Genomic DNA, 20,065 nt, shown 5'->3' on the forward strand with positions numbered 1-20,065 from the left:
ACCCTTTATGCCGCTCAGCCAATGCTCAATTGTTTATAGTTGTACTGACTGTGTTCCACTCTTTTGTTTGCCCTTCTCCTATCTTTGAAAACCCCTTTTTCTATCCCTTTTCTGGTTAGTATAGGCAAATGGCCTGCTACTGATACGGAAGCGCCTCCCACAGGGCGCACGCTTGCACAAAGCCTGTGCCTCGTCCTCATTTGACTCCGCAGGGCCCTGCTCTATTTCTAAGCCCAGCTGCACCTTCTAGCTATTACAAAGCACCCCCGCAAAATTTAACCACAGTATTGCTAACATTCTGTACATTACGCACATTTCCTGGAGTAATGATTACATTATGCAAATTTACTATTATTGTCGATGTTCTTACCATTCCTGCGCGTCATCTCCTCCTCGATTGAGACGCCCCCAGCGATGATTCTTTCGGTTGATGCAGTCCTGGCGCCGAGCAAAGCGGTGTCCCTAGCGTCTGGACGTGCTTTGCCCGTGAGAAGCGTTGGAGCATCGCCGACCCTAGCGTAGCCCGTGTGTTCCTGTCCTTGCCTTGGCTCCGCGCATCTTGGCTGATTCTCGTGGTGACACCTCCACAGCGTGTTGTAGCGTGGATCATGATTTGCGCTGCTCCCCTGCGGTGTCCTGTTCGGCGTGACAAAAGCTGCGGACACGTGCTGACGCTTCCGCTGTGCTGTTGGTTCAACACCCCTGTGGACTACGATGCTGCCTCCACGATACTCGGACCGCTGCTCCCGCTCCTGATGCCGATACCGCTGCTCCTGCCTCTCCGCGGCTTGTTGTAGCGTGGATCGTGATTTGCGCTGCTCCCCTGCGGTGTCCTGTTCAGCGTGATGAAAACTGCCAATGCGTTCTGCCGCTCCCATTGCGCTGTGCTGTTGGTCCAGCACCTCTTTGGACTACGATGCTGTCCGCTGCCTCCACGATGCTCGGACCGCTGCTCCTGATGCTGGTACCACTGCTCCTGCCTCTCCACATGCCTGAAACAGCTGCACCATCGATACCCGGTGTTGCCTACTGTAAGCTCTTATCGGTAAAAAGTGACGTCCGCTGCTTGCCGCTGGCGATGCTCTCCCATGGGACTGTGACCGATGCAGTCTGCACTGAGAGAAGGGCCTGCATGGTTACGCTGCTCCCGATGTACCTGGCTCCTCTATCCCGGCTTCTGGACCATCTGATTCTGTGGCTGCGGGATGCCTTCATATATGGCCGCTAAATCGACCACACCGTGCTGCTGCGCCGTGCTGTTGGGTGCCTCTGCCTCCTTGCCGCTGTAAATTTCCCCTTCCTCTTCTTTGTTCCAGCCGGACACCTTGCCGGGGTCTGGCCACCAGGGTCAACTCCCTCTGCCTGACCACTCTGCTCCTGCAGTTGCAGCCTCTTCTCCCTGTGGAAATCTTCATTTGGTAGGACTTCCTCCCCGACCTCTTCCTGGACACTCTGTGGGATAATTTGCTTTCTGCTGGATCTCCCTGGCTCTTTGCTCCCGTGAGACTGGGCTACTGTCGCTGGGAGGGAATGCTGCATCTTTCTTCTGGATCTCCCTGCTGGCTCTCCATGCTTGCGTGCTCCTGCTGCAGCTGGGACCCCTTGCCCAACTTGTAGTAAGAGATCTGCTCTGCCTGCTGAGACTACAGGCTACACGTGGCTCTGGGCCTGCTCTTTGTTCTCCAGAGACTGGGCTGCTGGATGCTGCTATCTGTTTGCAGCTCTGGCCGGGAATGCAGCCTCCCCCTCATGGCTCTTTCCTCCCCCTGCTAGCCTACTGGCAGCCCTGCTCTCCTAGGTGTGAAAGGGAGGACAGGTATACCTGCCCCCGTCCCTCCCTTTCCCCCGTTTGGCCCGCGGCCGCGTGTGCCCCCTCTCCCCTATATCGCTGCAGCGCCATTTTGGTGCCTGTGCTCCCTGAAGGGGGGAGTGTGGAGACTGCACCCTCCTCTGATATTATGCCTACACTGAAATCTCTGGGTCGCCACCAACATTTCCATATAAATATGAAAACAGACTTAATTTTTATACCATGTAATTTCCTGCAAACAACATAAATCAATACAATTTACACTTCACGTCCCCTTAGCAATCGTCTGGCGCAGGACTCAGCGATAAAGCAGCTCCTTCCTGGCAACTGGTATAACATAACCGTGCATTCCATGATTCACCAGATCATCTCATTTATTTAAAATGGTCTCTGTAGTGTGTGAGCCGGGGTTTTCTATTCAGCGTTAACGTCTTCTGTCAAAAAAGCAAGGTATCAATAAAGATTTTAAGAATCATGTGACCAGCCTCTGCCGGGGAAGATCACGTGATGTGTGTCGTGTCCTCGGTCTCACGATACTCGCTGGTGACGTGGACGTGTAGGCCCGCCCACGTTTATCAACGTCACCGTGACGTGTCTGTTCCCGGTGTCAAGATGTGGTTCTGGTCCCGGGACCCGGCCCGTGATTTTCCATATGACGTCACCGGGGAAAGAGAGGAATTGCCGGGTGGATGGGGTGTCCAAGGGGGCAAGAAGAAGGTAAGGGAAATAGGAGCTGCTGGGCACGGTGTGCAGTAAGCATGTATAAACAGTACGAGATGCCATTAATGGTCCTGGCTTGGCTATATGACATGAAGAGAGTTATGGTATGTGACATGCACTGGTGGTTGCGTTTTATCTCTTCCCAGCGAACCTGGGAGTCAACCAAGCAGTAATATGTACAGGTGATCATGATGGGACTGACATACTTCTGGCAAATAGACTAGAAGATTATCTGACATGAATGCACTTTCATTGGTTTCTTCTTTAAATGATCAGATTTATACACCAACCTACTGTAATGCCTCATTGTTTGGGTCCAAATGCCTTTGTACATATTACCTTATACATACTGTATAGTCCAGCCGTGGCCAACCCGTGGCTCTTTTATTAATCTGATGTGGCTCCCGCCGCTCCTATTAGTTGCACCCGTGGCCGCCTCCCACCTTGCAGTGCTGCCGGGAGCTGTGGCGGAAGCGTGACGCGGAGAGCAGGAGCGTGATGCTCAGCGGAGGCAGAAGCGTGAAGGCAGCACTACATCAGGGCCCTGCCCCTGCCCTGTCTGACGCCAGTGCCATGAAGAAGCGGTGCCTGTCTGTCCTCACTCTCCGCCAGCTCTGCCTGTCGTACAGGTGAGGGCGGCTACCAATAACTGGAGTAGGGTGAAGGGAGAAAGAAGGATGGAGCAGGCTGAGAGGCACAGAGAGAAGGGGGAGCAGGCTGAGAGGCACAGAGAGAAGGGGGAGCAGGCTGAGAGGCACAGAGAGAAGGGGGAGCAGGCTGAGAGGCACAGAGAGAAGGGGGAGCAGGCTGAGAGGCACAGAGTGAAGGGGGAGCAGGCTGAGAGGCACAGAGTGAAGGGGGAGCAGGCTGAGAGGCACAGAGTGAAGGGGGAGCAGGCTGAGAGGCACAGAGTGAAGGGGGAGCAGGCTGAGAGGCACAGAGTGAAGGGGGAGCAGACTGAGTCACAGAGTGAAGGGGGAGCAGGCTGAGAGTCACATAGGGAAGGGGGAGCAGGCTCAGAGTCACAGAGTGAAGGGGGGGGGGCAGGCTGAGAGTCACAGAGTGATGGGGGAGCAGGCTGAGAGTCACAGAGTGAAGGGGGAGCAGGCTGAGAGGCACAGAGTGAAGGGGGAGCAGGCTGAGAGGCACAGAGTGAAGGGGGAGCAGGCTGAGAGGCACAGAGTGAAGGGGGAGCAGGCTGAGAGGCACAGAGTGAAGGGGGAGCAGGCTGAGAGGCACAGAGGGAAGGGGGAGCAGGCTGAGAGGCACAGAGGGAAGGGGGAGCAGGCTGAGAGACACAGAGTGAAGGGGGAGCAGGCTGAGAGACACAGAGTGAAGGGGGAGCAGGCTGAGAGACACAGAGGGAAGGGGGAGCAGGCTCAGAGGCACAGAGGGAAGGGGGAGCAGGCACAGAGGGAAGGGGGAGCAGGCTGAGAGGCACAGAGTGAAGGGGGAGCAGGCTGAGAGACACAGGGGTCTATCCATGAAGCAGTGAAATACTCCCAGTAAATGGTCAGTTATCACCCATAAACGTCTTCCTCCTGTCAATCACCTTGCAAACAGATTTTTTGCACCATCCCATCGCTGACCAGCGGCGCCCTTTGTTGTTGTCCAACGGGCGTGCACATTGTGGTGTATGCTCATTTAGTACCTGATCGCCCGCTGTGCGAAAACGCACAGCAGCGATCAGATCTGAATGATCCCCAGTGTGTATGCCCGCAGTCAGGCGGGCCGGGAGGGGAAACACTAGGTGATGTCGCTCACCAAGCACATCGCCTAGTGCAGCAGTGGCCAACCCGTGGCTCTTGAGCCGCATGAGGCTCTTTCTTTATTCAGATGTGGCTCCTGACACTCAACTCATATGGCCACAACAGATCTGAAAACCGCTGAACTCCAGCCAAACATGCAGCAGCACTACGGGGACTAAGAATTGAGGGAGCCACTGGCAAACAGAGGACATATCAGGGGCTACTGCAATGGCACGAGTTGGGGGGGCAGCTGTAGTGACATATGAGAGTGTGCTGGAGTGACACAAGGGGGAGTTGGCTGGAGTGATACAGGAGGGTGCTGGATGGAGTGACACATGGTGGAGCTAAAGTGTATTATATGGATCTGGCTTAAAAATGTATTTCATGTGGATCTGGCTTTTTAAATGTATTTTATAGCATGGCCGTGGCCTAGCAGGCACAAGGCTACACCCCAATTTTGCATACGCGCCTTCGGCTCAATGTCGGCTCTTTGACGTACCTAACAAGATTTTTTGGCTCTTTGTCTCTGACTGGTTGGCCACCCCTGGCCTAGTGTGTACCCACCTTAAGTGGCCTTGTTTGTCCATTTAAAATGTTGTTTGACTTCCTATGTGTCTTATGCTAGTTGCCTGGCAACTTAACTTTATGTATGCTCTATTAATTTTTATCTTGTTTCTAGGCTAATAGTGATCCGGTGTCCGTATTTACTTATGAAATCCGGCCTGGGGCAGATGAGCAAGCACAAGCAGCCAAATCTGCATTGAAAAGAATCAAGACTTTGCGACACCCAAATATCTTATCATATGTGGATGGTTTGGAGGTAACGGTTCCAATAAACTTCTATACTGTCTGTAGGACACCAGTCAATGAATAGCTTAGGGCCTGTTCATCAGGGTATCTTGGTTATCTCCAGGTACTCCATTATTATTATTATTATTATTATTATTGTTGTTAATGGATATTAAGGATGTTCTGGAACATATGAACCTGGTTGAAGCAATGATCACGTTTAAACCGTGATTAAAGATCTATGCTTTCACATTCACCTCCATGTATTAAAGAAAAAAGAAAAAAAAGACAACAGTAAAACAATCAGAGATTAAAGCATATATCATTGTTGATTAATCATTAACATTGTTTGTTTTCAGTCTTTATCTGCAGCAAGGCTGTAGGCTTCATTGTCTTCAACCATTATTTGATCATTATATGCAGTGGTCCATGCCTCAACCCGAGGGGGAATGTAACCCTGTGGCGACCAAAGCGAGGTGACACGCTGCGCTCACCCCCAGTATTCCGGCTGTCAGGATTGGGCAGTATGGATGGTGTAATGGTTAGCATTACTGCCTCACAGCACTGATGTCATGGGTTCGATTCCCACCATGGCCCTAACTGTGCAAAGTTTGTATATTCTCTCCGTACTTGCATAGGTTTCTTTCGGGTACTCTGGTTTCCTCCCACAATCCAAAAATATACTGGTAGGTTAATTGGCTCCCAAAAAAATTAACCCTAGCTTGAATGTGTGTACATGTGATAGGGAGTATAGATTGTAAGCTCCACTGGGGCAGGGACTGATGTGAATGGCCAGATATTCTCTGTAAAGCGCTGCAGAATATGTGTGCGCTATATAAATAACTGGTAATAAATAAATAAATAATAAATCCCGATATCGTTCTCCTGACCGCTGGGATTTCGTATTAATCCCCTTACAGCAGTCTGTTCTTTCAGCTGTCCATGTCCTATTGCAATCCTGTAACAGTGAAGGTTCCATGGAAGGTGGGGTAGGTGCCCCTAAATAGCATTGGTTGTTTAAAGGCAGACAATTCAATTGGCTGCAAAGTGCTGGGGTTACAACTGTTTTTCCAGCACCTCGTGGCTACCAACATCTCTTCCTTTGTGCCTAATAATAATAATAATAATAATTTTATTTTCTCTTACGTCCTAGAGGATGCTGGGGACTCCGTAAGGACCATGGGGTATAGACGGGCTCCGCAGGAGATAGGGCACCTAAAAGAACTTTGACTATCGGTGTGCACTGGCTCCTCCCTCTATGCCCCTCCTCCAGACCTCCGTTAGATTCTGTGCCCAGAGGAGAAAGGGTACAAAGCAGTGAGCTCTTAAGAGTTTGCTGTTTTAAAGAATTTTGTTAGGTTTTTTATTTTCAGGGAGTCCTGTTGGCAACAGGCTCCCTGCATCGTGGGACTGAGGAGAGAGAAGCAGAGCTGGCTTGTAAGGTTGTGCACTGCTTCTAAGGCTACTGGACACCATTAGCTCCAGAGGGAGTCGGAACACAGGTCTCACCTGGGGTTCGTCCCGGAGCCGCGCCGCCGTCCTCCTCATAGATGCCGAAGATAGAAGCCGGGTGAGTATTGAGGAAAATACTTCATGCGGCAGAAGACATCAGATCTTCATGAGTTAAGCGCGCAGCGGTAAGCTGTGCCCCATTGCTCCCAGTCACACACACACAAGAGGCACTGTAGGGTGCAGGGCGCAGGGGGGGGCGCCCTGGGCAGCAATAAACCTCAATTTGGGCATAAATATGTTGGATTAGGCTGTGGGACAGTAAATCCACGGACCCCCGCCATTTTCTTACAATATCATGAGGGGACCGAAGCCCGCCGTCGGGTGGGCGGGACTTGATCCTCGGCACTAACCAGCGCCATTTTCTCCACAGAGGCTGCATGAGAAAACGCTGGCTCCCTGTTCTCTCCCCTGCTGAGCTTCACAGGCTGGAAAAAAGAGGAGGGTGGCACATTGGCGACGCAGTGAGTGGAGATTAACATTATAAATATATAAAAGCGCTATCTGGTCATATATTCCAGTGTTTGGGCGCTGGGTGTGTGCTGGCATTCTCTCTCTCTGTCTCCCCTAAGGGCCTGGTTGGGGTTTTGTCCCCTTATAGGTAACCCCCTGTGTGTGTGGGGTGTCGGTAAGTGTGTGTCGACATATCTGAAGCGGAAGGCTTCTCCAAGGAGGAGGTGGAGCAAATGAGTGGTGTGTCCCCGTCGCTGGTGCCGACTCAGGATTGGATGAGCATGTGGCATAGGTTAAATGCAAGTGTGACATCTTTACATGAAAGGCTTGATAAGGCTGAATTAAGGGGAACATCAGGGGGTCAATCCTCAGATTGGACCGATTCACAGGGCCCGTCGGGGTCTCAAAAACGTCCCTTAACACAAGACACTACTACCGACACGGACTCTGATTCCAGTGTCGACTATGACGAAGTAAAATTGCACCCTAGGGTGACTAAAACCATTCAGTGTATGATTGTGGCTATTGGGGATGTCTTGCATATTGAGGATGAACCCTCGGTCCCCGACACAAGGGTACACATGTTTAAGGAAAAGAAACAGATTATTAATTTTCCCACATCTCATGAATTAAATGAATTCTTTATAAAAGCTTGGGAGACTCCGGAGAAGAGGCCGCAGATCCCCAAAAGAATTTATATGGCATACCGCTTCCCTAAACAGGACAGGGAGATTTGGGAATCACCTCCCACTGTGGACAAGGCCCTGACGCGCTTGTCCAAGAAGGTGGCGCTACCGTCTCCTGACACAGCTGCCCTTAAGGACCCTGCAGATCGCAGGCAAGAAACTACCTTAAAGTATATTTATTCTCATACGGGTGCTGTACTACGACCGACGATTGCATCGGCATGGGTGTGTAGCACAGTTGCAGCTTGGGCAGATGAGCTGACAGATAATTTTGAAAATATGGATAAGGATACTATATTCTTAACTCTAGCCCATATAAAAGACGCAGTCTTATTTATGAGGGATGCTCAAAGAGACATTGGATTGCTGGCTTTTAGGGCCAATGCCATGTCGATCTCAGCGAGACGATCCTTATGGACTCGCCAATGGACGGGTGATGCGGATTCCAAAAAGCATATGGAAGTACTACCCTATAAGGGTGATGTATTGTTTGGGGATGGGCTGACGGACCTGGTTTCCACAGCTACAGCAGGTAAATCAAATTTTTTACCATATATTCCCCAACAGCAAAAGAAAATGCCACCCTATCAGATGCAGTCCTTTCGGTCGCACAAGTCCAGAAGAGGTCGGGGATCCTCCTTCCTTGCCAGAGGTAAGGGCAGAGGCAAAAGAGCACCTGCTTCGGCAGGCGCCCAGGAACAAAAGTCCTCCCCGGCTACTCCAAAATCCACAGCATGACGCCGGGACTCCCCTGAGGGAGTCCGCACCGGTGGGCGCACGTCTTCGACTTTTCAGCCAGGTCTGGGTCAGCTCAGGCCTGAATCCCTGGCTGTTAGAAATAGTTTCCCAGGGTTACAAACTGGAATTCGAAGAGGTGCCCCCGCGCCGATTTTTCAAGTCGGCCCTACCAGTTTCCATGTCGGAACGGGATGTAGTGTTAGCTGCAATTCAAACGCTGTGTATACAGCAAGTGATAATCAGGGATCCCATGAACCAGCAGGGAAGAGGTTACTACTCAACCCTCTTTGTGGTCCCGAAACCGGACGGTTTGGTCAGACCTATATTGAATCTGAAATCCCTAAACCTGTACATAAAAAGATTCAATTTCAAAATGGAATCGCTCAGAGCGATAATAGCCAATATGGAGGAGGGGGAGTTTATGGTGTCTCTGGACATAAAGGATGCGTACCTTCATGTCCCCATATATCCCTCCCATCAAGAATTCCTGAGATTCGCTGTACAGGATTATCATTACCAATTTCAGACGTTGCCGTTTGGACTTTCCACGGCCCCGAGGATTTTCACCAAGATAATGGCGGAAATGATGGTGGTCCTGCGCAAGCATGGAGTCACAATTATCTCATACTTGGACGATCTCCTGATAAAAGCTAGATCAAGGGAGAAATTGCTGAGCAGTGTGGCGCTCTCTCTGAGAGTGCTCCAGCAACACGGTTGGATTCTAAATCTACCAAAGTCACAGTTGATTCCGACAACTCGACTACCGTTCCTAGGTATGATACTGGATACGGAACAAATGAAGGTCTTCCTTCCAATGGAGAAAGCCCAGGACATCCAGAACATGGTCAGAGACCTGCTGAAACCGAAAAGGGTGTCTGTTCACCAGTGCACTCGAGTTCTGGGAAAGATGGTGGCGGCCTACGAGGCCATTCCATTCGGAAGGTTCCATGCAAGGACTTTTCAATGGGACCTTCTGGACAAGTGATCCGGGTCCCATCTACACTTACATCGAAAAATTACTCTGTCCCCAAGGGCCAGGGTGTCTCTCCTGTGGTGGTTGCAAAGTACTCAGCTACTGGAGGGTCGCATTCGGAATTCAGGATTGGATCCTGGTTACCACGGACGCGAGCCTCCGAGGATGGGGAGCAGTCACACAAGGAAGAAATTTTCAGGGACTTTGGTCAGACCAGGAGTCATGTCTACACATCAATGTGTTGGAACTCAGGGCCATATACAACGGCCTTCGACAAGCGGAGTTTTCTCCGAAACCTACCGGTTCTGATTCAGTCAGACAATGTCACAGCAGTGGCTCATGTGAACCGCCAAGGCGGGACAAGAAGCAGAGTCGCGATGGCGGAAGCCACCAGGATTCTTTGGGCGGAAAATCACGTGAGCGCTCTGTCGGCTGTCTTCATTCCGGGAGTGGACAACTGGGAAGCAGACTTCCTCAGCAGATACGATCTCCATCCGGGAGAGTGAGGACTTAATCAAGAAGTCTTTGCAGACATAATACGTCTTTGGGGAACTCCTCAAATAGACATGATGGCGTCACGCCTCAACAAAAAACTTCGAAGGTATTGTGCCAGGTCTCGGGACCCTCAGGCAGTAGCAGTAGACGCTCTAATAACACCGTGGGTGTTCAAATTGGTCTACGTGTTTCCTCCTCTTCCTCTCATCACAAAAGTGTTGAGGATCATAAGACGAAGAAGAGTACAGACGATACTCGTTGTCCCAGACTGGCCTCGAAGGGCCTGGTACTCAGATCTACAAGAGATGCTCACAGGAGATCCCTGGCCTCTTCCGCTGAGATAAGACCTGTTGCAACAGGGGCCCTGTGTATTTCAAGACTTACCGCGGTTACGTTTGACGGCATGGCGGTTGAACGCCGAATCCTAGCAAAAAAGGGGATTCCGGAAGAGGTCATCCCTACTTTAATAAAGGCTAGGAAGGAGGTGACGGTTAAGCATTATCACCGTATCTGGCGAAAGTATGTGTCTTGGTGTGAGACCAAGAATGCACCTACGGAAGATTTTCATCTGGGTCGTTTTCTCCACTTTCTACAAACAGGAGTGGATATGGGCCTGAAATTAGGCTCTGTTAAGGTTCAGATTTTGTCCCTCTCGATTTTCTTTCAGAAGGAATTGGCTTCTCTTCCAGAAGTCCAGACGTTTGTAAAGGGAGTGCTGCACATCCAGCCCCCTTTTGTGCCTCCAGTGGCACCATGGGACCTCAACGTGGTGTTGCAGTTTCTAAAATCACACTGGTTTGAACCGCTTAACAAGGTTGAGTTGAAATTTCTTACTTGGAAGGTGGTCATGTTATTGGCCTTGGCATCGGCAAGGCGAGTATCAGAATTGGCGGCTTTGTCACACAAAAGCCCCTACTTTGATTTTTCATGTGGATCGAGCTGAATTGAGGACACGTCCGCAATTTTTGCCTAAGGTGGTTTCTTCATTCCATGTGAATCAACCTATTGTGGTGCCTGTGGCTACAAGTGACCTGGAGGATTCCAGATCCCTGGACGTAGTCGGGGCCTTTAAGATTTATGTAGCCAGGACGGCTAGAATTAGGAAAACAGAGGCTCTGTTTTTTCCTGTATGCGGCCAATAAGATTGGCGCACCTGCTTCGAAGCAGACTATTGCTCGCTGGATCTGTAATACGATTCAGCAGGCACACTCTACGGCTGGATTGCCGGTACCAAATTCGGTTAAGGCCCATTCCACTAGGAAGGTGGGCTCTTCTTGGGCGGCTGCCCGAGGCGTCTCGGCATTACAGCTTTGCCGAGTGGCGACTTGGTCGGGGTCAAACACTTTTGCTAAATTCTACAAGTTTGATACCCTGGCTGATGAGGACCTAGCGTTTGCTCAGTCGGTGCTGCAGAGTGATACGCACTCTCCCGCCCGATTGGATGCTTTGGTATAAACCCCATGGTCCTTACGGAGTCCCCAGCATCCTCTAGGACTTAAGAGAAAATAAGATTTTAAACCTACCGGTAAATCTATTTCTCCTAGTCCGTAGAGGATGCTGGGCGCCCGTCCCAGTGCGGAAACTCTGCAAGACTTGTATATAGTTGTTGATTACATAAGGGTTATGTTACAGTTGGAATCGGTCTTGGACCGTTGCTGTTTTTTTGTTCATACGGTTACCTGGTTATGTATGATCCAGGTTACATGGTATGATTGGTGTGGGCTGGTATGAATCTTGCCCTTGGATTTCCAAATCCTGCCTTGTAGTGTCCATCTCCTCTGGGCACAGTTCTCTAACTGAGGTCTGGAGGAGGGGCATAGAGGGAGGAGCCAGTGCACACCCATAGTCAAAGTTCTTTTAGGTGCCCTATCTCCTGCGGAGTCAATCTATACCCCATGGTCCTTACGGAGTCCCCAGCATCCTCTACGGACTAGGAGAAATAGATTTACCGGTAGGTTTAAAATCTTATTATTATCATCATCCTTTATTTGTAGTTTGCCACAAAGAGTATAGAGTACGGGTTGGGTACGAAATCCCGGCAGTTGAAGTCCTGGCACTCAGAATCACGGATCGCTTTAACTATTTTTACCCTAACACCCCCCCTCCCCCACCTTTGCAGCCTAACCCTAACCATCTCCTCCCACAGTCTAACCATAATCACCCCCACACCACTTAACCCTACCCCCTAATGCCTAACCCTAATCCCAAGGCCAGTACTTGCCTTCCTGACCGCATCCCTAGGGTACATATGCAAATATAGTATAAACATAATAAAATATAAAATGCATAACATAACAATACAAATAAAATATCAAGTTAGACAAATAATAAAGTTATGCACACATAGGGCCTAATTCAGTAAGGATTGCAAATTCTGCTAATTAGCAAATTTCGCAATCCTTTGGATCGTATGCTGGGGGCCGCCGCCTCCCCTCCTTCAACAAGCAGAAATTGCGAACGCATCGCAATTTCTGCTTGTTAGCAGAAATAGAAGATGCCTCCTGCCGGCGCAGCCTAGCTGTGCCGGCTGTGTGATCGCGGCGGCTGCACGTGACGTCACGCAGCTGCTGCGATCACAGCCCCCAACGCTCCCCCCGTTCGCGCCACCCCGCCCCTGCAACGTTTAGTCTCCATCCTGAAAATTAGCGTTGCAATCGAACTAGCCCCATAGTCACCATAACCATAAAATCAGCACTCTCCTAAACTGTACCCTTGTTATTGGGTACAGGGCCACTGTAAGCAAGGGAGATTAGAATTGTCCATCTATTCCATTTGTGCCATATGGTGCAAGGCACCTAGCGTGATTCCCATGCTGTGTACACTGTTTTCTCCATTTTGCTACTCTTTCCTCAATTTTGCTACTTTTTCCCTCATGCTATGTTTTCCTCAATTTTGCATCTTAGTGCGCAAATAGTTTACTAGGTATTGTAGATTAGTTTTTGTTTTGTCACAAAAGAATTGGTATAAATTGTAGATGAAGCGTAACTATGCATGGCATGGGTCACTTCTGTTGGACCTGTTTAACTGAGATTGTGTACTTTTTCCTCAAATTTGTGTCTTAGGGCCTTATTCAGGTTTGTAAGGAAACTAAAAAGCACACAACTGGGCAAAACCATATTGCACTGCAGGTGGGGCAGATGTAACGTGCAGAGAGATTTAGATCTCCCAGTGCTGGTATTCTTATTTCTCCATATTGTTCTATATGATGGGGAGGTAAAGCAACTACCTCCGGAACACTACAGCAGGGGGTATTTTCCATTCACATCAATATGTCTTTGAGGGGAACATTTTATGTCCGTATCGCCACACATTTTTTATATTTGAAGTGTCAGATTGCCCTGGACTATAGTAGATGCATTTGACAATATACTTATGATACATCTCCCCCATAATCCACCCCGTCCTTTGGTTATGGTTACTTCTGGACAGCTCTTATTTTCAGCATCATATTGCACCTGGGAGTATAGTAAGGTTTTTTTTGCCATCTTATGGCTTCTGAATAAAAGGTATTCTATGCCGGGCTTCCCAACCTGCTGATGCCATTCTTTGTTTCCTGTTGCTGTAGACCGATAAATGCTTATACATAGTGACAGAGCCAGTAACCTCTCTGGGGACTTATATCAAATCTAGGAGTGACAGTGGAGGGCTCAGTGAGCTGGAGATCTCCTGGGGTATTCATCAGATTGTGGTGAGTGTATCTTCTTTCTTTCACTTTATACATGTGTCTCTTTACTTGCATATTATTGTATCTTTTGACATTTGAAAACTTTCTGTTTTGTTCTAGAAAGCACTGAGTTTCCTGGTGAATGATGGAAACCTTATTCACAATAATGTCTATATGTCAGCTGTTTTTGTGGACCGAGCTGGGGAGTGGAAATTGGGGGGTCTCGATTATATGTACCCAGCTGGGAGTGAGCAAAGTGCCCCCATGAAAGGTCCTGAACTAGAGAAGTACAATCCTCCTGAAAAGTCAGATTGCACTAAAGTATCTGGGGACAAGTGGTATGTGAGATTGATCTAAATGTTTGTTGGATTACCTGTGTGTAATATATTCTCTACCCTCACTCTCATAATGTTGTTGTATGATTAGTGATCTCTATGTACCAGGTCAGCTGACATGTGGTGCCTTGGTTGCCTGATCTGGGAGGTATTTAATGGTCCTCTCCCTCGCCCTACTGCTCTTCGCTCACTTGGAAAGGTATGCTAACTAGCAAGTTTATATGTTGTAGCTTGCTGTAACATTTACAAAAATATTTTGGATACAGTATCCTTAGCAAATATCAAAGTTTAAGGTATATGAATAAGGATGTCAAATAATTTTAATTCTATGGAAATAACATTGTTAATTCTAGCTATTTAGTTTTATTGACCAATATAGTTTGAGACTAGATGATTTTTTTTCATCATTGAGTGTGTATGTTTAATATATAGGCAACCTTAGCTTACATACATAGGGCTTCAGTAATGCTTTTCTTATATTCGTCAGATCCCCAAATCACTGGTCCCTCATTACTGTGAGCTTGTTGGCGCCAACCCTAAAATCCGTCCCAACCCTGCCCGATTCCTGCAGAATTGCCGCGCACCTGGGGGATTTCTCTGCAACAGTTTTGTGGAGACCAACCTGTTCCTAGAAGAAATACAGGTCAGTTCTTGTTTGTCTTACAATCTCTTATGTACAGTTTGCCCTTGTATGTTTCTCTAGCATCCATAAGGGAAATTGGGGAGACTTAGTTCGATGGGGATATAGAGTGGGTCCAAAGGAGCCGGTGCACTTTAAATTTCTTCACTGGGTGTGCTGACTCCTCCCCTCTATGACCCCTCCCACAGGCAGTTTAGAAAAAAGTGCCCTCAGGAGAGGATGCACATCTCTGCAGCTCCAGAGAGTTTTCTTCAGTTTATTTTAAATCTTTGTTATTTTCAGAATGCTGTTTGGGCAACAGCATACCTGCACCATGGGAGTTAGGGGGGGGGACAGTCACCGGCCTTGCAAGGTGTCAGAGCCGCTTCCCCGCTGCAGGACCACTGTCCTGAGAGGTTGTTTGTTCAGCGGGGCGCTGCGCCTTAGCTGTCGCAATCGCAGCATGCCACACACCCCTAACAGACTGAAGGTGACTACAGTGGCGAGTACAAACCGGGGGCTCTGCTAGGGAGGGTTCCCCGTTTCAAGGTGCTGCTGACACGCAAGGGAGTCATACGGGACCGCTATAGCCTCCTGTGTAAACTGGCTAGCGGTGGCTTAAACTAGCACTTCTGTGATCTTTTTAAGCACTTTAGGAGACATTGCCAGTATAAAAAATTCTGTAGCTCTGGCGCCATTGGGGGGGGGCTCAGAGTGGGACCAGCGGCATTTTGGCACCTTCCACTGCTTACTGCAGCAGGCACAGACAGCTAAACTGGTACAGGATGTAGCAAAGGAGGAGAGTCGCTATTGTACACAATCTGTGTCCTTTACAGGACAGAAATCATAGGTTTTCACTGTAATATAAGAAACTGACAGCCTCACTGGGGCTGTGTAGCTGGGATGTGCTGGTTTCCTCTCTCTATATCTCCTCTCACATACAGTATGGGCAGGCATGCTAAGTATTACTGTCTGTGTATGTCATTGTGATTTACTGTGAACATGGGTAAACACAAACTACGCAGTGTATGCCACACCAGATTCTCTCCCTTATCATCTGATTCTGTATCATGTGAACAATGCAGCCAATCTACACAACTCAGTGAGGGGGCTGGGGTAGAGGGTCAAGAGCCTTCCTGGCTAGGTGCACTTAAAAATATGATGTCTGATATGTCATCGCAACTCACTGCTAAAGCTCAAAAGACTCAGCTACTACAACAAGCTGTTGCTGGACTTAGCTGCCTGGGCAGATGTTACATCCCCCCCCTCCCCCCCCCCCCCCTCCCTAACTCAGGACCACAAAAGCGTGGTTTACCTGCTCTACTCTCTGATTCAGATGAAGATGAACAGGAGGATGGGGAGGACTTGGATTCCACTTCTGCTCAGGGTATTGGACCCCTCATTCAGGATTTACGGGATGTGTTAAAGCTCCCTCTAGAGGACACTGCGATACAGCAGTCGTTTTTCTTTACACAAAACAAGCCTAATGTCATTATCCCTGATTCTGCAGAGTTAGATGACCTATTTAAGTTAGCCTAGAAAAATCCAGACAAAAAATACCAAGTATCGAAAAGATTTTTGCACACTTTCCCATCTGCACGCGTCCTGTGTGATTCGCTCAAGGAGATGGGTAATATTAATGCTAGGACTTCTGCCATGGCAGTGTCGGTGAGCAGGGCCTTGTGGTTGCGTCAATGGAGAACGGACGCAGAGTCCAAACGCAGTGCGGAATCTCTCCCCTTTACTGGAGAATGGCTCTTCGCGGTTGAGTTGGATACGTGGATTTCCAAGGTTACTGCGGGGAAATCCACATTTCTCCCATCTGGGGCCCCGCCGGCTAGGCGTTCCAACCCGGGGCCGTCTGTTCAGTCCTTTCGGGCTAACAAATTTCGATCTAGGGCCAGAGGTGCCTTCAATGCGGCTAGAGGCACCAGAGGTAAGACAAGAATACCTGCGACCACTGGTTCTCGGGAACAGAGCACCAGTTCTGCTTCCACTAAGTCCTCAGCACTAACGGTGCCCACCCACCCCAAGGGGATCTGGAGGTGGGAGCTCGACTGCGTCACTACAACCGCGTCTGGGAGGGTTCCTGCCAGGATACCTGGGTCAAGGACCTAATTTCTCAGGGCTACAAGCTGGAGTACAACTGTGCTCTTCCGAACGATTTTTCAAATCAAGCTTACAAACTTTGGAGGATTAGCCAAGTTACATTGCAACAGCCAATCCAAAAGTTGGTCCAGTCCCATGTCATTATTCCAGTACCAATACAATGAGGAAAGGGTTATTACTCCAACCTGTTTGTGGTTTCAAAGCTGGATGGTTCAGTAAGGCCCATTTTGAATCTAAAGTCCTTGAACCCTTACCTAAAGGTTTTCAAGTTCAAAATGGAATCCTTGAGAGCAGTGATTGCGGGCTTGGAAGAACAGGAATTCATGATCTCCCTGGATATCAAGGATGCCTATCTTCATATTCTGATTTGGCCACCTCATCAGGCTTATCTGAGGTATGCCCTGCTGGAAGGTCACTACCATTTCCAGGTGCTACCCTTCGGCCTTTCCACTGCTCCGATGGTGTTCACCAAGGTAATGGCGGAGATGATGTTCCAGCTCCTGGTCCAGGGGGTCAATGTTGTCCCCTTACCTGGACGATCTCTTGATAAAAGCGGACATGTACCTCAGGTGGAAGACAGTGATGTTACTGGCCCTGGCTTCTGCTAGGCGTGTCTCAGAGTTAGGAGCTTTATCATGTAAAAGCCCTTACTTGGTCTTTTATGAGGACAGAGCGGAGCTCAGGACTCTGCAACAGTTCCTGCCGAAGGTTGTCTCTGCGTTCCACTTGAATCAATCTATTGGGGTGTCGTCCGGTTCTGGCACTTCTGCTCCTTCGGAGGCATTGGATGCTGTGCGAGCCTTGAAGATCTATGTCAAGCGAATGGCTCGGATCAGAAAGATTGTTTCCTTGTTCGTGCTCTATAATGCGCAGAAAAAGGGTTGCCCTGCTTCACAGCAGTACATTGCTTGTTGGCTTAGGCATACTATCCAACAGGACTATGTGTCGGCAGCCTTACCTGTTCCTAAGTCTCTGAAGGCCCACTCTACAAGATCGGTGGGCTCTTCATGGGCGGTTGCCTGTGGAGTCTCGCCCCCTTGCAACTATGCCGAGCTGCTACCTGGTCTGGGAAGAACCCTTTTGTGAGGTTCTACAACTTTGATACCCTGGCCAAAGAGGATACCCAGTTTGGGCTGGCGGTGCTGCAGAAGTCTCCGCACGTTCCCGCCTGTTCTGGAAGCTTTGGGACGTCCCCATTGTACTATTGGCCCATACACACGGTGAGATTCAGGCTGTGCCCGATTCTCACTATGCGACAGGGGCTAGGTCGGCACAGTCAGTATTGCAAGCACACTTAGCTTGCGATAATGACTATGGGGGTCATTCAGAGTTGATCGTAGCTGTGCTAAATTCAGCACAGCTACGATCAGTCACTCACATGCGAGGAGGATGCCCAGCACAGGGCTAGTCCGTAAAATCTAGAAAATCTAGTCAAAATCGTAAGAAAAAATCTCACCGTGTGTACACACAAGTCTCCCCAATATTCCTTATAGATGCTAGAGAAAATAGGATTTTAATTACCTACCGATAAATCCTTTTTTCGTAGTCCAAAAGGGACATTGCCTCAGTGCGTTGACTTTTCTGCAGGTTCTTTTATATGTTTACCTGTTCAGCTGTGGTTGTTGTTACCAGCCGTTGCTGGTTGTTATATGTTAGTGGTGTGCTGGTGTATAAATCTCACCACTCACTGTTGTTATGTTCCTTCTCTCATATATGTCCTTTCTCCTTTGGGCACTGTTTTACCGTTAACTGCCTGTGGGAGGGAGCATAGAGGGGAGGAGCCAGCACACCCAGTGAAGAAATTTAAAGTGCACCGGCTCCTTTGGACCCTGCCTATACCCCTATCGTACTAAGGGGTCATTCCGTGTTGATCACACGTAGCAACTTTTTGCTGCCCGTGCGATCAACTAGACGCCACCTATGGGGGAGTGTATTTCTGCATAGCAGGGCTGCGAACGCTTGTGCAGCCCTGCTATGCAAAAAAAGATTCCTGGAAAAACAAGACCAGCGTAAGAGTTACTTACCCTGTGCGATCGATCCAGCGATGCAAGTCCCGGAATTGACGTCCGACATCCACCCTCCAAACGCATGGACATGCCTGCGTTGGACTCGCCACTCCCAGAAAACGGTGAGTATCCGCCGCGGAATGCCTCCCCGCTGTCAATCTTCTTGCGATCGCTCTAGCGATCACTTTCTTCTTTCTTCTGGACGTTGCCCGACAACGACGCGCGTGCATTGCAGGCGCAGTCGCGACCTGTTCGCACCGCTGCGACAACCAGCAGCGTGCGAACGGGTCGGAATGACCCCCTAAGTCTCCCCAATATTCCTTGTGGACTGTGAGAAAAGGATTTACCGGTAGGTAATTAAAATCCTATTTTTTTTTTTACAGATACTGTGTGCCTTTTTTTATTTTGACAGTTTCCGTAAACTACAATCTGTTCATTTACGATCTTTTTTTTTAGGTTGGTTTCTCTCTTTACTCTTATCCTGAATGCTCCACTTCAAATTCAGTTTTGAATTTTTAAATCAAAGGAAAGAGTACTGTATTAAAAAAAAAAAATGTTTCTTTTTGTCCTTACAATATTTTTTTCAAATCCGTTTTACTTTTCCACAGATAAAAGACCCAGCTGAGCGTCAAACATTTTTTGAGCAGCTTAGTGAGAACTTGGACTCTTTTCCTGAAGATTTCTGTCGTCATAAAATCCTTCCCCAGCTGCTGACTGCCTTTGAATTTGGCAGTGCAGGCGCTGTCATCCTAACACCCTTATTTAAGGTGAGCCTTGAATCTAGAACCATATTTCTGTTCTCTTTGTATGCTATGGGAGTGTTTTCAATTCTCTGAGTGGTGCCTCCGCAATGATAACTCTTTAGTAACTTTTCTTTGCATTCCATATAGGTGTGCAAGAATATGAGCTAAGATTGCTTAACATACTCTGTAAAGTTCATGGCTGTACAGCGTGGTAGCACATAGTTTAGGATTCAAGTATGCTATGTCAGATGCATTTCTCTACATCAGGAAGCTGTTCATGCTACAGTATACAGCAGATACATTATATGAAATTAGTGTTTACTAGAGTTTGTGTGCATTGTAAGTAAAGCACAGTGTCTGTGTTACGTGCATTAAGTCACTACTGTGCAGGTAGAGGACTCTGGCAGGGGGTATAGATTATTTCTACTTACCTGTTCTGTTCATAACTGTAAAATATCCAAATAACTCTGTTGTAGATTGGTAAATACCTGAATGCAGAGGAATATCAACAAAAGATCATCCCAATCATTGTTAAAATGTTCTCTTCCACTGACCGGGCCATGAGGATACGACTCCTTCAGCAGGTGTGTACCAATGCTACCTAACTCTCTTAGGGAAGTCTTTCCATGCCTTATTTAGACATATGGCTCCTTCTGTTTTCATAGTCA

General features: G+C 48.6%; 1 protein-coding gene across 2 annotated transcripts in view; it reads left to right on the forward strand.

The window, feature by feature from the left end:
- The first annotated feature begins 2,344 nt into the window (after nucleotides 1-2,344).
- The window catches only part of SCYL1 (SCY1 like pseudokinase 1), a 179,565-nt gene continuing 161,844 nt past the window's right edge, over nucleotides 2,345-20,065 (forward strand). The window contains exons 1-8 of one of the 2 annotated variants that reach the window (XM_063944813.1): nucleotides 2,345-2,527; nucleotides 4,958-5,098; nucleotides 13,487-13,609; nucleotides 13,706-13,923; nucleotides 14,029-14,119; nucleotides 14,408-14,563; nucleotides 19,263-19,421; nucleotides 19,874-19,981. In XM_063944813.1, the coding sequence (XP_063800883.1) occupies nucleotides 2,423-2,527; nucleotides 4,958-5,098; nucleotides 13,487-13,609; nucleotides 13,706-13,923; nucleotides 14,029-14,119; nucleotides 14,408-14,563; nucleotides 19,263-19,421; nucleotides 19,874-19,981 (1,101 nt within the window). In that variant the 5' untranslated portion in view covers nucleotides 2,345-2,422. The remainder of the gene's footprint in view (nucleotides 2,528-4,957; nucleotides 5,099-13,486; nucleotides 13,610-13,705; nucleotides 13,924-14,028; nucleotides 14,120-14,407; nucleotides 14,564-19,262; nucleotides 19,422-19,873; nucleotides 19,982-20,065) is intronic. The other variant, XM_063944814.1, reaches the window with a different exon arrangement.

This window comes from Pseudophryne corroboree, chromosome 11, assembly GCF_028390025.1.
Source record: "Pseudophryne corroboree isolate aPseCor3 chromosome 11, aPseCor3.hap2, whole genome shotgun sequence".
Taxonomy (NCBI): domain Eukaryota; kingdom Metazoa; phylum Chordata; class Amphibia; order Anura; family Myobatrachidae; genus Pseudophryne; species Pseudophryne corroboree.